Source organism: Macrobrachium rosenbergii, chromosome 8 (assembly GCF_040412425.1).
Source record: "Macrobrachium rosenbergii isolate ZJJX-2024 chromosome 8, ASM4041242v1, whole genome shotgun sequence".
In the NCBI taxonomy this organism is placed as follows: domain Eukaryota; kingdom Metazoa; phylum Arthropoda; class Malacostraca; order Decapoda; family Palaemonidae; genus Macrobrachium; species Macrobrachium rosenbergii.
In genome coordinates this window covers 56,968,598-56,990,945 of record NC_089748.1, presented here as the reverse complement: position 1 = coordinate 56,990,945, position 22,348 = coordinate 56,968,598, and the positions used below count along the sequence as shown (strand labels likewise).

The window sequence follows — 22,348 nt, the reverse complement described above, 5'->3', positions numbered from 1 at the left end:
GGCAACTGGGAACTACTTGTAGTGGTCTGTTTAGAGTCAAAGACCGACTTAGTCCTCTGCTTTCGCCCAGCGTCATATACAAGTACACTTGCCCGAGATGTGATCACGGGATATACGCGGGATGCACGAAGAGGCTGTTGAAGGTCCGCATAGATTCCCACAGGAGCATAAACCATAGAACAGGTAGCAGGTTATCTAATCCTGAACAATCAAATATACGTAACTATTCAAAATTATGTAAAACTTATATTGACAGCAAGGTTAGGCGAAATGCAGAACAACAACGCCTTAACCATCTTAGAATCCATAATTATCAAAAAGACGGTACCGTCGTTAAACACTTAATCGTCTTCTGTAAAGCTGGTTAATAGTCTAGTTTGGGCAACTGCTTTTCCTCACTCTATTCTTATTTATTTATGGTCTTGCTTTTCCTTTCATATATGCAGGTTGTTTTAAGATTTTAGTGAACTTCTTTTACTTAAAATGGGTTTGTCTTTGAATGTGTTGTCTAGTTTTAAATGTTTTTACTTTATAAAATGCGACTTGGAATTCGTCACGAAACGTCCGCATTGAAAATAAACTGTTAAAGGATGAGGATGCCTTTCCCTATTCCTTCCTTCATGATGTATACTTCAAACCTCAGCTCCGGCCCTATGTATGTATAAGTATATATATATATATATATATATATATATATATATATATATATATATATATATAAATTGCATCCACTGGGCACTTCTATTTCTATACGTATTTGTATTAGCCATAATGAAATTGTTACTCTTCGATTTCTTACTTTTTGGTAAAAATGACCAGCAGATTATGTAACACACACACACATATATATATATATGATATATGTATATATATATAAAATAAATGTGTGTGTATACATATAAACACATATGTATATTATAATTTTTAGTCTTTATTTTATTTTCAAGTGCACCAATTTTTCATATCCCAAGTCTTGAAGGAACAAACAAATTGCTGTTAGGTTGCTCCATTTATTAATTACCAAGCCACTGCTGTTTCAGCTCTTAACCCACAGCTTTCTTGAGGGCTACACTAGATCTACAAGGACATCACATTCATAAATTTGAGTGCAGCCAAAAGGTGACTGAAAAACAAGAATAAAAAAAAGAAAATTTTACACAAATTCTACAATTCAGAAAATTAAGGTTAGAAAATTTCACAGTCCTCCACGACCCTTCCAGCTCGAGAGAGAATCCCAAAAGCTTATAGTAACTCAGCATCCAGCACAGTTAATACATACAGACTTTCACGACCATTTCGAATTTGTGGCTGTACTCGCCTATTTATTGGGTGTGGTTCAATTGCAGATCTGATATAGCCCTAAAGGAGGTCATGGGTTATCGATTTGGGAATTAATGAATAGAGCAACAAAGTAGCAGTTTCGATTGTCCCTTCAAAGCCTCAGCCTTGAGGATAGGGAGAAGTACTAAAAGTATTGGAAGTGTTGCTAAAAATTTGTGGGTGGGCTACGTGTGCATTAGCACTTCACGAATATATATTTTTCTTCTTCTTTTAACGTGCTTTTTTTCCATTTTTTGTATGGGGTAAGCACGATGCCTTCTTTTGAAGAACTGATTTGGCTTTGGGGTAGACCGTAGTCTCGATCGGCTGCCCTGCCTGACATCGCTTAGACCCCGGTAGCTCATGTACATGTATCACCAATCACCATATTATAATTTATATATATATATATATATATATATATATATATATATATGTGTGTGTGTGTGTGTGTGTGTGTGTTTTGTGTGTGTGTGTATGTACGTATGTATGTGTCATCATCATGATCATTGCCTCCAATGCCACAAAGGGCCTCATTGAATTTATATATATATATACACACACACACACACACACACACATATATATATATATATATATATATATATATATATATATATATATATATATATATATATATGTATATGTGTAAATGTCAACATCATAACAAACATCTCACCGTCTCGAATGCCATACCCGCGCAATAAGCCTCTGGGAAGAATTTCTATGATACATGATATCGTTCTTGTGTTTTGTCTACCCCAAAGCCAAATCAAAAGTCCTTCAAAAGCTCTCTCTCTAAATATATAATTAAAAGAAGAATAAGATATATATATATATATATATATATATATATATATATATATATATATATATATATATATATATATATAATGCGTCAAACATCCACTCTCTCATAACATAAACCGCTTCTTACCTCACTAAAAAGTTTACCAGTAGTGAATCATCCTCATTTTATGAACTCTGGCGTTTCCAAGATATAACGGCCGATTTGTTTTAGCACCTCTGTTCCATCCCGGCACTTCAAGGGCTGTTTTCCACTCCTACAATAACCTCTGAATTATGCAAGTGGTCAACCACCTCAAAAGACCGAGATTCATCTTTTCACATATACTAAACTTCCTTACCATAAACATCTTTTTGCACGTAGTCATTGCTAACGATTCATGTCAACTGATTATAACTTTTTCGTTTCATTTAAACTCAGAATCCACAACTTACCTCATAAAGAACTAGATCAACAGTCCTTTCATACATCTGAGCTTTTGCTTACAAAGAAACTGCTATTTTCTTCTAAACTTTTTTAGAGAGATCCTGCCTTTTTTGTTTATTCTTTCATTTTCTCATCATAATCATCACCTTCTCAGTTTATTTTTGGAAGTTCCCTCTCGGACAACATCATTTATCCTCTCGTCCTACTACCTTGCATTATGTTTACTCTCAAATACTTATAAAAGCAAACCCTTTCATTATTCTTACTTAGATTCACTCCTCATACTCAATCTTCCCTCATAGCCTCGATCCTTCGACCACTTTCCGTCAAGTTAATTTACAAACACTTTCAATCTCCTCCACTAGTCTTTTTAGCGTTTTATTTTTTTATCCAACTACCAAGGCATCGTTTGCAAACATCAAGTTCTCCATATTCTCGTCACGATATTTCTTGTCGTGAACTTTGCACCTATCCTATTTACGTCCTTCCTTTTACCACCCATAAAAATACCAAACTGCCACGAAGACTTGACCCACACTTTTCTTAAGATCCACTTCCACACAAAAGAGGTCTCTTTCTTATTTGTATGTTCTACCGTATTTTCAGCTTTTTCATTGAAAACTTCTAATACCCCTCAACAAATTACCTTCTATACCATATAGCATCTTAATCAGTTCTACCAAACTTCTCGGCTCTTTCCTCGTCAGTCCTTCTGTTTAAAACGGAAGAAAAGAGAACACTAAACAATTAAAGACGAGAGATGGACAGACTGGTTTTACTATTTTGTTACCACAAAAATGAGTTGTAACGTTCACTGAGATGCATAACGTTTGGAATTATTTCAAGGCTCATAACTTTCCATTCTGAACTCTTCATCCCCTTTTCAAGTCTGCTAGAAGTGCAAAAGAGACGGAGATGTCTTGCTAGAATAGCGTCAGTCATGAAATGTAGCCTATTCATAAGTTTGAATCAACATTTGCCTTCAAATTGGATATGATTGTTAGTCTTCTACGACCGAGTGGAAAGAGTATTACTGAAGTTTCGCATACATTTTGTAACCAAACATACTGTATTCTGTATTCTGTCAGAGAGAGAGAGAGAGAGAGAGAGAGAGAGAGAGAGAGAGAGAGAGAGAGAGAGAGAGAGAGAGAGAGAGAATTCTTTCAATGTATATGCCATACCTATACACCACAGTTTTGACCCTGATCACAGTTTCCCCTTTTCATCATTCACTAAGCGTGAAGATTTGTTATATGGATTCTTACAAACATGCCCACTTTTAAGCAACTACTAACAGACGGACAGCTTAATCCCCTTATCTGTTCTTTAACCTGAGGAATAAACCCACCACTCTATACAGAAAAATATAAGAAAAACAAACAAGAGCAAAGTGAGAGAGAGAAAGAATCCAGATTAATGTGACCCCAGAACTAATCCATGCAAATAGCAGGGTGCAACTATGTGTGCTATGAATGCATTTATATAAGAAGACCTAGGACCTTAATAGATTACCTTCTAATTTTTATCTAGTTTGAAGAATACTAGCAAAATACACATTAAAGATTCATATAAGAAAACATTATCTTTACCTTATCATCAGCATTATTGTTGAATACCCATCTATTTTTAATATTCAAACCATCTAAGTCTCTCAGCTGCTGGGCACCACATGTCTCCGCAACTTACTCATGAATCTTGCATTTTGGGCAATCTCCTCTTCCTTGTGAATGACCACGACTTTGATGCGTAGGGTAGTGCAAGGCCTTATGCATGGATTGTAAATTTTTGCTCCTTTTACCAGTAGGATATTCGTATTTACCAGAACTTCCTCCAAGCTGTTGCTACCCTCACAATATCTGCTTCACAGTTCAGTGTTCCCAAGGTCACAGAAATGTTCTACCATTTACAAGGCCTGTCTCTTTACTGCAACATGGTGCTTCTCCTCCCTCTCTCACCATTCGTTCTTCCTACCTTCTTCGGCCAATGAAGACCCTTTACTCCCATTTAAAGTTTTGCAGTCCTGAGCATCTTCTGCCAAATTCGATACATCACCCACATGGCCACTCCTGGATGATCTTCTTTGCTTCTTTTCCAGTCACCTGAAGCTTTGTTTTGCTTACAGGTATTTTCAGTCCTCTTCCCCTCCATTCAGCTTTTTTCATCTTCTGAACATTTCATCAACATCACAGATAGTAGCATCCAGGGGCCTTCTTTTATTATTCTAAATCTCGTGTTATGATAGTGTGGCATCGCTGTTTTAATGTCTTTGTGGTTGACCCTGCTTCCTTAGAGATCATCTAACACCTTGCCATGGTATTCTGTTGAGTGCCTTTCCAAAATTTGCAAATAGTTGGTGGACTCTCTTCGCTTTCACATGGAACTTCCCTTGTAGTCGCCATATCACAAAAACTAATTACGTGTTGATTTCTCTGATATGAAGACAAAATGACCATTGTTGATTTTAGTGAATTTTCTCAGCCTTTCTTCCAATCATGAGATTCCTCTGGACCTGCAAACGGAAAGTGAAACTCCTCTTCTGGTCTCATGTCTATTTTTTCAGGGCTTCGATGTATTCTGGTCAGCTCATCAATAGCTGGCTCTCCAGCTACTTCTACCTGATATTTGCAAAAGAAAATTCATAAGTATCAATTTGATTTTCAGATAAGATTATTCGGCTTGCAAATTAAAGGTATCAACTGAAAAATAATTAAAGGAAACTGTTACACTTATTACCTGTAATTTCTTTGCTGCCTTTTCATAGTATCAAACTTGTCACAGAATTTGTGACAGTGCATATTCTTCTGTCAAGGTTACTGACACGGAAACAAATGCAAAAGGCGAAAGTATCTTTCTTCTTTAATATGGTTTTTGAATGGTCAACAAAATATCACGCACAAACTTCTCATTTATCCTCTTGTCTGCAACAAAAGAAACCATCAATTATGTCCATTCTTACCAGTTATGAAAACTCATGACCTAAGATTACATTAAATCTCTTTATACACGTAGCCAAAAGCAAAGAGGAATAAAGGACACACATTTGATATAATTCTTTATTGGATGATACAACACCATACTGCAATCTCAGTTGCAGAGAATATGGCACCTGACAACATGAAATAAACATGGTTGAGATATGAGGATAAATATATTAGGAAGAACACTATTTGGCAGTATTTATGAATCTTGATGAAAAATGAAATGAAAGGAAGTTTTTGTAAAAATGAGATGATAATGAGGATGGCGATGATATCGAAAATGGTAATGATGGAACATGTGAAGAAAATGAAATCCACTTCGCATATTCTTCAAGGCTCAAGAACCATACCTCAAAATGTATGAGAAAATTCACTGCTCTTATAAGAAGAATCAAAGGTCAAAAAGGTCCAAAAATGCACAACAGTGAACACTACAATTGCCATGGTTTTACGTGACGACAAAATGGAAATCGCAAACAGATCTGTGCAGTTCCCCGTGGTATGATTATTTTACTTGAAAAATATATAAGGATTTAATTCTGAATGGTTTCGAAGACTTCATCATCAGAGCGTAACTTGGTAATACTGCGATGGGGGCCTCGTGCAGGGCGCTGTCGCACTCGTCTGGGCACAACAAGACCAGTGCTTCTTTCCGGGATGCCCGGCGTGGTTGTGACCACACCCCATGTACCCACCTGTATAAGAAATGCAAGGGAATGGAAATTAAAGAGACTGGCCAAAGCTATTCATACAACTTCCAATTCACGAAAGTTTGTTGTTGGTTTTTTCCCGTTTACTTTTCTAAATGTTACTCGCTTCCTAAATATCCTCTTACTTCACAAGTTCTTCTAACCCAGTTTCCCAAAGACTACATATCCAATTTACTTGCTGATAAGACACCCACCTAATTAATTAATTCCTATCTTTACAAGATAACAATAATTTTAGTTAAAGCATTCACTTTCTTCACCACATACAGAGAAAGAAAGGGCGAAGCTATATAAAAGAATAAAAAAAAAACATTAAATAAAAGAAGAACTAAACGATAAAAGAGTGCAACTGCTGAAAAAAATTCGACGTGAGTGATATAACTACTGTGTCAAGAGCAGTCCATCAACTTTCATAATGCTGAAAATGTAGGCAGAATTAAAGAACACGTTTGTTTATTCTGTTCATATTTACGAGAAGCAAACAAACGCAGTTCTTTCCTTCTCATTTGAGAAGCTTTATTTCTTATTTCCTTTTCTGTCTCTGTGCAGTTTGTCATACCTGGCATAGTCGCACCACAAGCGCAAGTGGCGGTTTTATCACCACTGCTGGAGCAGAAGGTACAGCAGTGGAAGATGCCCGTATGCTGCCTTCCTGGCACAGCCACGCCTCTTTCCTTACAGCTAGGATCCCCACCTCCTGGGCTGGACTGTCCCGACGAAGATGTGGGCGTTATCATGATGTCCAGGGGACTGTCCTGTACAGGAACACAGGTTGAGATTTAATAAACACAAATACTTCATTCAGAAATGTTCGGAGCTGATTGGTATCCTGGGGCTTCCTGTTATTAAGTAGCAATGGAAGTTTTCTTGACAGTGAAGGGAGGAAACATGGGAAAATAAAAATCAATCTATTTGATAATGGTAACTAAGACTGATCTGCAACGCCATCGGAAATTCTTTCAGAAGTTTCGAAATGAAATTTTGTCTTTGTCTGCAACTTCCTGTCTTTAGACACATTATTAATGTAGCCTAGTTTAACCAGACAACGCAAGTCTAGTTTCTAGACTCTCGGAAAGCTGACCAAAAAGGATCCACGGGAAAGCTGCATAGAACATTTCCGGCTACTGAAGGCAGTACAGCCTACAGGGACCTTTAAATGTGAAGAGTAATTTACTTGCCAGAATATCATCGAAACCCATTGTCACAGAAACAAAAGTATTTTTCCGGAAGTGTTGAGTCCTTCACCTTCAAGATTTACGACCCAAAAAGACTGCAGTATTTCTATTTCTTGCATAATGTAAGATTAATTATATCTGACTAACATGATAAAATTTGACTAATTCCTTGGATGTCCGGTAAAGGTCAGATGTCACTTACTCTGCTGGATTACACTTCATCGAGTCGGTCAATAAAGCATGAACTGAAAACCCTTTCTGTACTAAAGAATAATTAATTACAGAAAGAGGAATTAGATTTGCTTTATCCTCAATGTAAATTACGAGGAAAAAAGTAAGTCCACTTCCAGCTTAGTATTTTAGAAAACATGCACGCGCAAGTGGAACTGGCACTGGTAAAACTGGAAGAGAACACTAGGAATACAAAAGGTGGAAGGTTTCAAAATTCTGTTGATAAAGAAAGCGAGAGGTCTACACTGTGTGCCTTGCATTAGCAAAATGGATGTGGAATGAGGATGCACAAAGAGTTGTTCAGACCAGAGAGAGATGTTATACATTAAACATGCTAAAGAGAGAGAGAGAGAGAGAGAGAGAGAGAGAGAGAGAGAGAGAGAGAGAGAGAGAGAGAGAGAGACGGGGGGCGGGGGAGACCTTAGTGTATGTAATTCTGGATATGACATACGTTCTGAGATTATCAATAAAATGTCACTCTGCAATTTCATCTAGGACAGCAAAAGAATTTAGAGCAAAAGTGAATGATCTTATTAGCTTTGGTATTATCTGTAGCAGAGCTGAATAAAAGCCTATTTAACGCAGCTGCAGCAGCTCCCATGAACAAGAAGCATCGAGTGATATACTCAGTGACAAGATCGGTGATGGGAAAATTATAAGTTTTAGAGGCAGGTACATTACAAGCACTTGCAGTTAGATTGGCAATGAATACGAATTTATCTGCCTCTGCCAAGAGACTGAGTAAAGAGCTATAAAAGACAAAAGACACAATGATTAATATGTCAATCAGTGTATTAAGAAGCTGAAAACACAACTCTGAAAAAATTATTTTGAAGAAATCAAGTGACTACGAGTTTATTAGGAATACCAAACAAATAATCATTATATCATGCTAAGAAAACATTCATAAAAAATTTTACTACTTGTAGAAAAATAACCATTGTAGCAAAATAACCATTCACTTAAGGGATTACTAGAGGGGAAGAGAAAAAACATTATAAACAAAATTAATAAGTGGAAATCATACATAATGACAATTCTCACCTGAACGTGAGCACCTTGGATGGTCACTTTCAGCATAGCTGACATCGGCACAGGAGGGCTGAAAGTGACCTCGTACGACCCATCTTCACGATCCCTCACTGAACAACTACATCTGCATAATTGTTATAAAGTCACATTAAAGTGGTGTTTATTCATAGTTAAATAAATGTCTGATTATAAAATGATATGCAAATATAAAATTTCGAAAGCATTAAGGAATAATAATTAAAACTCCACAACTGCGTGTATTGTATGAGCAAAGTTGCATTTCTCAAAATACAAAAACAGATTTAAAATGAGAGCTTCAGACCGTTTGCATGCCGGTCCTCTTCACCGACTGAAAAGGACCGTCGTGCAAACGGTCGAAAGCTCCCATTTTCAATCCATTTTATGTTCTGAAAAATACAGCTTTGCTCATAAACAAAATTGTGGATTTTTACTTAATTATTTCCGGTCACAGTATAGTGATGCACCATATACTGTACATAAAAGAACATTCAGTCATTGGGCGACAAAATGACATATGAAACACTGAAATAATAGTAAATAAGAGTAACAACAAATCAAAACGAATTCCGAGCTGAATCTTACAGGATATTGCCGTCTCTCGTAAGCACCATTGCCCCAACGTCCTCTCCTCCGTGCGTGATTGGCTGACCGTCAACGTCCCTAGCAACCACCAACGCAGACACTCGAGTACCCACGGCAATGTTATTTACATCACCTACTGTAAAGTGAAATTAAACTTTAAGTTTTCCGTTTAAAATGGCGGCAGTGTTTCAGTAACCTGGAAAATGTATCTTCCAAAATATATTAGACAAATTATGTTGATCTTAATTTTTTTTTGTTTTAAATTTTGTTATGGTGCTCATTCATAGTACTGCAGACTGCGATACTCAGAAACAATATACGGATACACACTACATTGTATATACAAATATACATATATATGTGTGCGTGTGCGTGTGTTTAATAGTACATATTCATATATATATATTATGTGTATATTTATATATATATAATATATATATATATATATATATATATATATATATATATGTATATATATATATATATATATATATATATATATATATATATATATATATATATATATATATATATATATATATATATATGTAAATCCTTACATAATTTGAGCCTGGAACTTGGAGGATGAGCAGGGGTGTCTGCGATGACACCATGGAGTCGATGACCTCTGACCTTGCCTGCCCGATGGTCGCGAAGCAAGGTCAGCCTTTCCCATCGAGCCCAGCCACGCACATCTTCGTTTAAGAGATGCTGAAACAACGGAATGTGAATGGAGTTATTTAGCTGTCATGGTCAGAATATAAGGAAAATTAACAATGCATCAATTCGTTATGAAACGTAACTCAAAAAAGTTTTTGGTAACAAAGATAAGTAAAATTTCTAGCTTGAACTTACTCAGTAGCGAAACTGACCATCTCTAACATCAAATCGATTGGAATTTTCATTCTGGATTAAGCATGGGAAAAGATTATTAATGGAAGCAATATACTTATTTCTAACTGAAAGATGTGTATCTTTTAATGAAGAGGACACTGGGAATAAGACTTACTGGGAATAAAACTTATAGTCCTTAATTAAGACTTGACTGAAACAAGAGAAGATTGGACATAATCCAGAAGTGTCAAAACAACGTTTCGAAGGCTGGAAGAATTTAAGTCACGGAAACAGAAGCGCAATGAAAATTCTAAACTTTGAGAATAGCGGGAAAAACGACCTTAAACTGCGTAATCCATAGATTACTGATTTCTAAAGTTAGTACAGGAGGGAACGGCCCGAGTCCTGACAGACTCCAAAGCTGCTGAAAATGAGAAAAGAATTCAGTGGAGAATAGGAATGTCTAGAACAGAGAAGAGGTAAAAGCAAGTTCACCAATCAGGCAGATTATTTTCCAATATTGCGCAAGCGCTGACTGGCTGACGCACGTGACCCGTACCATAGTATTAAGAATCTTGAGGTACGGTTCCCGTACCTGCAGAATTTGCAACATATGATACGTGGCCTTATCTGTTGATGGAGCTACGAAAATGGGTCCATATTAGTAGTAAAGAAGTTGAGAATACGGATAGGTGTACGTATCTCCAGAATTCATTCTAGGTTTTCACGGGTCAGTACTCGTAGCTACAGTCTTAAAAAAAAAAAAAAGGGAGTTTAAACAGAGCTCTTTTACCTGTAACCTAAGCGTGACGATCGGGGCCAGCGCCAAGGTCTCGGCATCCCCAGCGTGATGCAACAGATCGTGGGTTAGATCACAGCCTTGCCGCAACCAACTCGCAGTCTGCCCGGCTTTCTGAGACTCCATCACTATGCCCCGCTGGGCGCGCTCACACGCTTGTCGAATCTGTAAAAGTGAATTGGTGTGTTACTTCCAAGATGAAATGAATTTATTAGTACCTTTTTTAGACGAAAATACGTTGGAACGGATGAAACATATTCGTTTACTTCGTGAAATAAACAGGAGTTTAACGAATAAGTCTTTTGTGAAAATATATGGAAAAATGTCAGGAGTTTTCAACCACTTTCGCATTAATATTTTTCTCTTTTCATTAATTCGCCATTTCGTGGATTCCTTTTCTTCGGTCGATCAAATAAAACATCAAGTGCTCATTTGAATTTGTTTAAAATAAATATTTACCCCATACACAATTAAAATTATTAATTCATTACACGACTCAGGAGTTTAAGTTGAAAAAATGAGCCAGTTACAAACACTTCATTTAATATCAGGAAACTAAACCGACTGCCCTTCCCTCCTCCGAAGGAGATTTTCTTTTGATCCTCAACTTGAAGGAGAATCTTTAATGAATGAAGTTCAAGTTGATCTGAGATTAATTTAATCATTAAATAAAAGCATAAAATAAAAATTTTCATTGCCTTACACGTTCATCGGCTATCTGTTTCCTAAATTAATGATTTTGTGTAAACAGTCTAAAAGACTTACAGACTTGTAACCAATGTGGATATTCCATAAAAGGTTTCATCTTCATTTGTAAACTTTCATGCTCTTATGAAGCTTATAGTCGAAGTAAAAATATCACATAAAAAGGCAGAACTATCTCCAAAAGGAACAAAAGACCTTCCTTTGAATTTATAAGTAAAACAGAAACATGTAAGGAATTCCATACTCGGTGGTAGAGTGGAAGACTCGTTCACCAAACTTAGGAATAAGGAAATCGTTGATTCCTAGTCTAAATGTAAGAGTCCAAGAACTGGCGGGTGTTACCTGAATAACTGAGAAGAGGAAGAGGGGAGCCATTCTATTCCATCTCAATCTAACACTAATTTAAAGAAAACACTAGTATTTAATTCACGCTCATTATTGAATAAGGACAAATCAGCTGCTAGTTCTTAATTAACCTTAAAGGTAAAAGAACAGGTGAGAATTTTGTAACAGTTAAAAAAAACTAGCAAAAATAAATAACTCATTTCATTTATAGTCCTTTATCATATCTCTTCCACTTCAGATAATGAGGTGTGGCTTATCAAGAATAAAAATAACTTAAAATTTTTTTTTTCTAAAAACAATACACAATAAGAGGAGTGAAGAAAGCAGTAGACCTAATAATGTAAAAAAACTTAATTAGGGGACTGACCTGCCTGAGAAGGGTATGCCGATGCTCCTCCAGTGCCATGATGTAGTCGTCAATAAAAGCGTTGACCTGATCGGTGACCGCGCGACCTCGCTGCTGGACCCTGGCAGCAGCCCCGGTGAGGTCTTCCACTGTACTCAGCAACTCTCCCATCCTGAATCATTACACTGTATGTGTTAAATGCTTTTCGGACTTCTTTGGTAAAATAAGGACACTATTTCTAAGGCTCGTACATCAAAGTACGTGACTCACTAACAAAATATTATTTGCATACATTTAATGTCCAAGAATCTGAATAGGTTTTAAGCACATTTATTTATAAATAAACACTACTTCTAAGGCAAAGTTTGAAAGTAAGCCATGGTGATACATATTAAAGAAATATATTTTAGTGAATCTGTTGAAAACCTTCCAACTGTATTACATATATACTCCTAGGTATATCCTAAAACATCTGATTTCCGAAACCAATGAAAAATTCTGCTTCTGAAGTTTGTCCTTCAGGTAAATTTTCTGAAGGTTACATGATTATAGCACAGTTAATTGTTTCAATCATGACATAAAATATAGTTTAAATATGTGACATTAGTCTAGATGGGCGTTTTTTTCTCCGATGCTTCGCTGAGGTCAAAACAGTGACTATGGAACATTCAAAGTAAACTTGAAATCCCTCTTTTTGTGAAATTATGCAACGTTACAGTATGGAGCTGTTGCCGAATCTGGCACTTCAGGACCTCTTCAACGTATTCTATAACTGGCTATTACTTTATAGGAAAGTCTGAGTTAACAATGAGAGTATATCCTCGAAATGAATATTGACAACTTTGAAGAAGAAAAAAAAAAAAATCTTAATCCGCGTTACCCCGGAAGCGTTTTTTACTTGCTCATTTGTGATGATTATTTAGATCGCCTCCTCCTATTGTGCAGATCTTCGAAAAACCTATTACAAGTAGAATTACCAACTGTCAATTCTCCGTTTCGCAAATCACGATTAAATTATATTAATTTAAGGGCGGCAGATGATGGCCTTTGATCACAATTTCGAGAATCACTCATATATTCGGGTGCATTGGTAAAAAATGATTTTGCACATTACTTTATCATCATGATTTATACACCGCATCTCAAACTGCTGCCAGGAGGAAAAGTTGTATTTGCAGGATTTAGTTTGAAAATAACGAATCTCTGGAATTTTCAGCCTTGGTCAAACCCTAAGATTTACAGTCGCTTAATAAGTGGAGACCAAAAACTTCCTTGCAATTCGGTAAATTATTTGAGGTTGGCTGCAGTGGCAATACGTTTAGAAGCGGGATACCTGTCGCACTTCTTTATGTTTCCTGGACTCCACTTTGGGGCAATTTCTGCCAGTATTTTATAATCCTTAACTAGAGAGAGAGAGAGAGAGAGAGAGAGAGAGAGAGAGAGAGAGAGAGAGAGAGAGAGAGAGAGAGAGAGAGATCCAAGTACCTGTTGGAGGACAAGTCAAGCAGGGAGGTGAGGTTACTCTTGGCATGAGGGGCTTCCTGGTCGACGGTGACCGTCGGGTGCCCTCGGTGCAAAGTAGCCAGGCAAGAGGCACAGAGGGGCTCCTGGCATCCTCGGCACCACCACCCCACCTCCCCCTCGCCGTGGGTTGCACACACCAGGGTATGGGCGACTTCGCGAATGCCCATGCTTCGAGCTTCCTGAAAATAATGAGAAATGATATAAAACTTTAATGAAGAATCGAAAACCAATGGAAAAGATACGGTTTTATATTAGGATGACATTCAAGAAAAAATCAGCCTCTTGCACAAACCAAATAAAAGGATTCACGCGTGGAAGAGCTTGATACCAAGGACTGATTAAATGGCATAAATGTCAATTGAGTAATAACTAGGAAACTAATGATTTTGTGGAAAATTTGTCAAACAAACGTAAGAGGTTTGCAAAAATCTGTTATTCTACTTCAAGTGCTGAAAAATAAAATAGGATGTACGTTTGCAGATATATCCACGATTCCACGGGACACAGAATATACTTGGTCTTAACTAACATAACTGAACTTATTTCACAACGAATTTCATGACAAAAGGAAATTAATCAATGATCACATCTTTCTGCAATTCCTTTCATACAAAGACCAATGTGACGTGTATACAATCTTATCCATCTCAAGCCTGCGAAAGCCAAAAAAAAAAAAATAAATGTAGACAGGTTTAAATCTAAAAGTAACAGAACAAGCAAAAGTGGAAAAGAAACCTGAAGGGTGTCGATCTCCACTAATAACATATGGGAACTGGAACCTGGTGGGTGTTACATAGCCCCTTGAGATGAGGAAGGTTAATCTGCTTCAAATCAGTACAACAATGCCTGGATAGTACTTATTAGAACGACGCAGTCAACTTCATTTTTTGTAACACAAACGCGTATTTATCACTGTTTTTTCATATATATATCTCAGTATAATTAATGTAATAATCAATATATAATTCTAAGTGGCAAACATTTCTATGAAACGTATAGTGTAAATGTTCAAAAGAACCGGTAACAAGTTTCTGGATGACTCATTTGTTTAAAAAATATAAGATTTCATCTTATCAAAACACTTCATTTTCAAAAGTATAATTTTTAAACGTTTTACAAAGAGAACTACTGGTTTTACGTTGATATTTTTCATTTGTATTGAAAAACTTTCAGTAAAATAACCATACTAAGAGCAAGCTATTCTGTGCCTCGTGGAATCATGGATGTATCAGCGAATGTGCAACCCATTTTATTTCTCAGTATTTGAAGTAGAATAACAAAAATTGTTGGAACTTTTTTACGCTGAATTGGAAAATTTCCGATAGAATCATTGGTGTTCATAGTTATTATTCAATACTAAAGCCATTTCAATGTATTCAATAATATAATCGAACCTATTACCTGTGTATTCCGTGTAAATAATATGCAAAATGGCAAATGTTAGAAACTCAAAGACTAAACACCTTTTATCTGTGAATCTTTTGCCCAAATAATCTCAAGTCTTCCTAAGTAACTAAGCTGCTTAATAATCTTCAAAGCTATGGTGGTGTTCTCATAATTATATAAACAAAAGAATAAGGCTGGGTCCTCGTCATCTCATAAAGGTTGGTTACCCGTGTCCTAGCGGACCCCATAGAAGCATGAATGACAACAGACGGAAAGGCTAGGAGTGTTCAGTGAACCCGCTCTATCAAATGAATAGCTGTGGAGCGGGACAGGTCAAAGAGGGAGAGAGAATGTTTCGACAAGACGGGGGGATAAATGCCTACATAACCTAGGTTCTAAGATGCAGTTTTTTGACAAGTTTCCTTAACACAAATGAAGCCGGAATCATCAAAATGAGATAGGTGAGCAGAGTTTTTTTCAGACGCAAACATACATAGACTGAAACACTATATATATATATATATATATATATATATATATATATATATATATATATATATATATATATATATATATATAATCATATTCATATATATAAATATACATATATACACACACACATGTATACACACACACACACACACACATATATATATATATATATATATATATATATATATATATATATATATATATATATATATATATATATATATATATATATATATATATACACATACATATGTGTGTGTGTGCGTGTAGTGGAAACGACTGTAATGGGAACGTTAGTAAAGATTATACGTAAACAGACAAAAGAGACAGAGGGTAACAGAGAAAACGGAGAATAACATTTTCAAGTCCGCAGGTGTTTGTATAGACACAAAGGTGCCAGTCGAAATAGTGCTTCTTACCGCGAGTGCTATAAATGCGAATTCAGCATCCGTAGCGATCCATCAGCACGGGTCAAAGGTCTCAAATGAAAGGGCGTTTGTTACTTCCGAAAAACGCATCAAGAGAGGTCCCAGTCGTTGCCTGTGTCGGGAGCCCGTGTGCAGTTATGAGTGATTAATCGAACGATAAACTAAGAATCAATCCACACATGAGGTTTGGGGAAACAGACTACAGAAGGTGAAAACACAGGAAAAAGGTACTGAATTTGAACACCAGTGGGAATTAGTTATTGTGGGAGAGAGACAGACTCGAGTGGTGACAGCGGAAAGTGATTGTGAAAGTGGCGCATTCAAAACCGCGAACAGGAACGAAGTCCACATTTTGGGGCTTAGAATCTTAGTGTTACCTCCCTCCGACAGACAGACTCGGTTTTCCGACACCCAGAAATAACACAGGTGGAAATTATAATCTAATAAGGGGATAAATAAAATTAAGAAAACTAAACAATCTAAATTAATCTACTAAAGTGATAATTCCTTGTCGCACGTGAATAACTGTTGAAAGAAGAATTAAGAATTTTGTAAATTGTTCCCAAGAAATTTACATTCCAAGCTGAAATATAAGATGCTTCCTGGACGCGTCTACCGTAGACCAGATTGGAAGAGGTCAATCTGGAAAATACAATATAACACACACACACACACACACACACACACACACACACACATATATATATATATATATATATATATATATATACATATATATATATTAAATGAAACATATATGATATATAAAACACTACCCTTTGGAGTTAAATGAAACATGCATGATCGGAAAACACTTACCCTTTGAAGGCTAAATAGAAAATATTATACAAAGAATAAATAAAAATATAGAGCAATAATAATTAAAACTATTCCCTTGAGAGCCTAGAGCTAAATAGAGCCAAATATATACAAAAGGAGACAGACAGAAATACGTAGGAAGACATGCTCCTGCATTCACATAGGGATCTTTTCCACGAAAACATCTGCAAAATCTCATCCAAACAAGCACAGTAAAAGCAGCAGTCTGAAAGACAACATTATCAGCCGCGTCGCCCAAGTCATGAATGGCATATTATACGCCAGTTATGATAAATGACCCAAAGGGCGCCGGTCCATCATGCATTCTTGTCAGCTCCATAATGAAGTCAAAATGTACCACCCGGGGAGGAAAAGAGGTGTTTTAGGAGTGGGTGGACGGGAAAAACGGGGAACTGGAGAGAGAGAGAGAGAGAGAGAGAGAGAGAGAGAGAGAGAGAGAGAGAGAGAGAGAGATAATAGTCACTTGCGCAGTAATGATGTATGAAAATTGTTATCAAATTTAAAATGCACTGCAGTAAAAATAACGCGGGTACTCGTAAAAATTGCTATTAAAATAAGCAAATGCAGGATTTTTCGGCAGGTGTTGATATATTGGGACATATTCCACAGTATATGGAACTTAAGAACACAGAAGTCGGCCTAAACTTCGAAGTCAATTAACCTAGAAAGTGAAATGAACCTAATTCGTAACGAGGATGGACTTCTGAACGACCCTATAAAAGTGTACTCGTGTATGAAGAGATCGTTGTTTGAGGGTCAGTGACCTAATAAAAAATTTTCCTAACACTATGTTGTAGAGGTTGTTTTGCTTATCTTCATTTAGTGAAGAAAGTCACACAACAGTATCTGGAAACACACACACACACACACACACACACACATATATATATATATACATACATATATATATATATATATATATATATATATATATATATATATATATATATATATATATATATATATATATATATATATATATACATACATACATACATACATACATACATACATACATATATATACATACGCAGTCATACACATACACGTACGGATTGCATGTTATCCGTTATTCACAAATACACATTTACCTTTAGACAAATATAAGCACACGCGGCACAGGCACAGAATTACTAAACGAAAAATGAAAAATACCTGTAAAGAGATGACTTTGTGATGATTAGTTCGTCTCTGGCGAGTGTGTGCCCGACTGCACAAGCGACAGAGGTTCACAGGACAGGTGTCGCATCTCTCCTCGGCAACGACATCTGTCGAACAAAGAACAAAACAATCAGATTTATGTTGCTGATATTTTATGGAATAGAATGAAACCAGGTGAATGACCGAGTGAGTGGAGAGTTGGAAGGGAAGAGGAGAGAATTAGTGCTCTTAGTCTATATTATTCATGACCTTGAAATTCAGTGGAAGAGAAAGGAGGAGGCCAGAACTACTTTCCACTGTCATGACCAATAATTAATGCTGCCGTTATGTTCAAAACATTTTAATTAATCACATTTCATGCTCTTGCAGTCTCCTAGGTTTTAGCCACAGTTAAAAAAAACATTCACCTTGTGGATGCTTATCCATAAAATCTAAAATGACGGTAATATGCTCTACTGCTCAATGGCTGGCATATATACCAATAAACACTATACCACTGGAAAAGCAATTTATCGTAGTTCTGATCGCACAAAAAAAGCATTTTTATATCTCTATTATTTTATTTTTAGCGAATACTTTTTTACAGCTAAGTATAGAAGCTTCTGTTTCAGGCTAAGTTCAAGAATACTTTTTTTTACAACCAAATATAGAAGCTTCTGTTTCAGGCAAGGTTCAAGAATAGTTTTTTTACACCTAAATTAGACCTAAGTTCAAGAATACTTTTTACAACTAAATATAGAAGCTTCTGTTTCAGGCTAGGTTCAAGAATACTTTTTTTTACAACCAAATATAGAAACTTCTGTTTCAGGCAAGGTTCAAGAATAGTTTTTTTACACCTAAATATAGACGCTTCTGTTTCGGGCTAAGTTCAAGAATACTTTTTTACAACTAAATATAGAAGCTTCTGTTTCAGGCTAAGTTCAAGAATACCTTTTTATACCTAAATATAGAAACTTCTGTTTCAGGCTATGTTCAAGAATACTTTTTACAACCAAATATAGAAGCTTCTGTTTCAGGCTAAGTTCAAGAATACCTTTTTACACCTAAATATAGACGCTTCTGCTTCAGGCTAAGTTCAAGAATACTTTTTTACAACTAAATATAGAAGCTTCTGTTTCAGGGTATGTTCAAGAAAACTTTTTTACAACTAAATATAGAAGCTTCTGTTTCAGGCTAAGTTCAAGAATACCTTTTTACAACTAAATACAGAAGCTTCTGTTTCAGGCTAAGTTCTAGAATACTTTTTTTACAACCAAACATAGAAGCTTCTGTTTCAAGCAAAGTTCAAGAATACTTTTTACACCTAAATATGGACGCTCCTGTGTCGGGCTAAGTTCAAGAATACTTTTTTACAACTAAATATAGAAGCTTCTGTTTCAGGCAAAGTTCAAGAATACTTTTTTACAACTAAATATGGAAGCTTCTGTTTCAGGCTAAGTTCAAGAATAATTTTTTTACAACCAAATATAGAAGCTTCTGTTTCAGGCAAAGTTCAAGAATACTTTTTTACACCTAAATATAAACGCTTCTGTTTCGGGCTAAGTTCAAGAATACTTTTTTACAATCAAATATAGAAGCTTCTGTTTCAGGCTAAGTTCAAGAAAACTTTTTACAACTAAACATAGAAGCTTCTGTTTCAGATTAAGTTCAAGAATACTTTTTTACAACTAAATATAGAAGCTTCTGTTTCAGGCTAAGTTCAAGAATACTTTCCTTACAACCAAATATAGAAGCTTCTGTTTCAGGCAAAGTTCAAGAATACTTTTTACACCTACAGTAAATATAAACGCTTCTGTTTCGGGCTAAGTTCAAGAATACTTTTTTTACAACTAAATATAGAAGCTTGTTTCAGGCTAAGTTCAAGAATACTTTTTACAACTAAATACAGAAGTTTCTGTTTCAGGCTAAGTTCAAGAATATTTTTTTACAACTAAATATAGAAGTTTCTGTTTCAGACTAAGTTCAAGATTACTTTCTTGCAACTAAATATAGAAGCTTCAGTTTCAGGTTAAGTTCAAGAATACTTTTTTACAGCTCAGTATAGAAGCTTCTGTTTCCAGCTAAACTCAAGACGATATTTTGATCTTTTAGTTTTGTTATTTTGTTTTGTTGAACAAACTATGATAAACTAGAGCTTTCCACTTTCAAAATGACACAAAAACCAATATGTTAGTATAAAAAATAACCTAACTGACCTATCAAATATATAACTCGGCAAGTTATCGACTGAGAATCATAAAAATATTTGTACCTCTTTCTTTACATTTTAATGTGAAACAGCTGGAAGAAATAACATTAAAGACCATTCGTTGAAAAGGCAACTTACTGCAGCTTTGCAGCGTAAATAAAACATATGTCTCAAAGACTATTTAAAAAAAAAATTTGGGCCCAAATTTAGAAATGGTTTGCTTTGGCTAACTTTGTGTAGTCATTTCGACCTTTCATTGTTTTTATTCTGCATTTTTCTTTTTAATATACGTTGAGGATTACAAAATCACAATTTCTCAGCTTTAAGAATCAATATCCTTACATGAAAACTAACTTTACACAGACCAAACAAAGAGTAACATCGTTGGGCACAAACGCTGTCAGCGAAAGACAGGTCACCACAGTGGCATCCGAACACAAAAAATATAGGGATACATATTTTGCTTTAACTAACAGATTTTTATAGTTCACGCAAGTAGTAAACTGAAAGATAAAATTGAGGTATAATTCTATACTACAAAAATAAAGGGACTATATGACAAGAAGCAAAAAAAAAAACAAAAAAAAACAAAGAATTACAGGTGTCTTAAGTACTTAAATATATTTAGTAAAGAAATTCATCATATCAGTGAACAATAACACGAACAGAGAGAGAGAGAGAGAGAGAGAGAGAGAGAGAGAGAGAGAGAAAGCGTTATCTGACGAGAGTCCTACAATAAGACACCCAGAAGGGAACGAAGCCTTATCACACTCATCTTCCCCAGATAAACCAACCTTCTTGGCAAAGATCGCAGAAGACGGTCGTCGAGGAGGAGTTGAGGGCCTCGAGGACGAGCTGCTTCTGTAGGATGTAGTTGAGGGGGAAGCACTCGACCCCGCCAGGGGGCACCTGCGCCTCGAACCCACACTCATGGCACCATACGACCCATACACCTGTGGAGAAGGAGTGGAAGGAAGATGATAGACTGTTTAAAGTACCTGAGAGAAAATTGGTTTTGAATGTAGCTATAATTTAATGGAAATGAAGGAAAATAGTTTTTTAAAAAGTTATAATAAATAACTAGGAGGAACTGGCATATCAGAATGAACAAATAATGCCAAAGGAAATGCGAAGAGCATAGGATAAAATGCGTGGTTACGGCAATGGAAGAAAATAATTTTTATAAAAATTTTGAATCGGTAGAAAAATATATTTATGTGAGTAATGAGATAATGAACGAACATAACAGGCAAAAATAAAAATCAATATATATATATATACATACTTATATATTAATGTATATATATACATACATATATATTAATGTAAATATATACATGTCTATATATACATCTATATATATATATCTATATATATATATGTGTGTGTGTGTGTGAGTGTGTGTGTAATCATTACAGAAAATCCCAGCCATATATAATAAAAACGTAAAACTGACTCAAGAACCAACAACAACAACCCCCCCCCCGTGACATTTAGCCGAGTATTTAATCATGAGTATCTGAATTATCAATAAGCAGAAAAGCAGAGCCATGGAACGAAAAAAGAAATACAGAATCCTTTTCCATCTACATAAGCACATCTTTTAGGGAGTTCAATAACACTGCTGTTGCAACGCTAGACGATATAAAGTGGATTAGCCAATCAGTCGCATGTCCCTTTACATCGACAAAGTTGTTGATGCTATGTTTACTTTTTTGTAGTATCCTCTTTATTCTTTGGAATCGAATTTGCAACTCCTGTACAGTTTTCGAAAGTCAGATTTTAAAAGCGTATGTATATATGTGAAAATTTTTAATTTTAAAATACAATTTTAAAATACACCCAGCTATCTGGTGTAATGAGAAAACAAAAAAATATTTTTATTATTAACTACAGAGTAATAATTATTTCCTAATGTCTATTCTTTAAAGAAACTTTAGGCAAAGACCACATACTTTAAATAACATTAAACCTAAAGTAAACTGTACAAATTAAGACGGGAATATAATACATATCC

General features: G+C 35.6%; 1 protein-coding gene across 1 annotated transcript in view; it reads right to left on the bottom strand.

Moving 5' to 3' along the window:
• Positions 1-5,593: 5,593 nt before the first annotated feature.
• LOC136840896 (E3 ubiquitin-protein ligase TRIM45-like) overlaps positions 5,594-22,348 on the bottom strand; it is a 59,802-nt gene continuing 43,047 nt past the window's right edge. Inside the window, exons 3-12 of the mRNA XM_067107856.1 lie at positions 21,126-21,284; positions 18,138-18,250; positions 13,798-14,015; positions 12,334-12,484; positions 10,911-11,081; positions 9,844-9,994; positions 9,284-9,419; positions 8,693-8,804; positions 6,802-6,997; positions 5,594-6,227 (exon numbers count right to left, since the gene is read on the bottom strand). Of these exons, the coding sequence (XP_066963957.1) occupies positions 6,097-6,227; positions 6,802-6,997; positions 8,693-8,804; positions 9,284-9,419; positions 9,844-9,994; positions 10,911-11,081; positions 12,334-12,484; positions 13,798-14,015; positions 18,138-18,250; positions 21,126-21,284 (1,538 nt within the window). The 3' untranslated portion in view covers positions 5,594-6,096. The remainder of the gene's footprint in view (positions 6,228-6,801; positions 6,998-8,692; positions 8,805-9,283; positions 9,420-9,843; positions 9,995-10,910; positions 11,082-12,333; positions 12,485-13,797; positions 14,016-18,137; positions 18,251-21,125; positions 21,285-22,348) is intronic.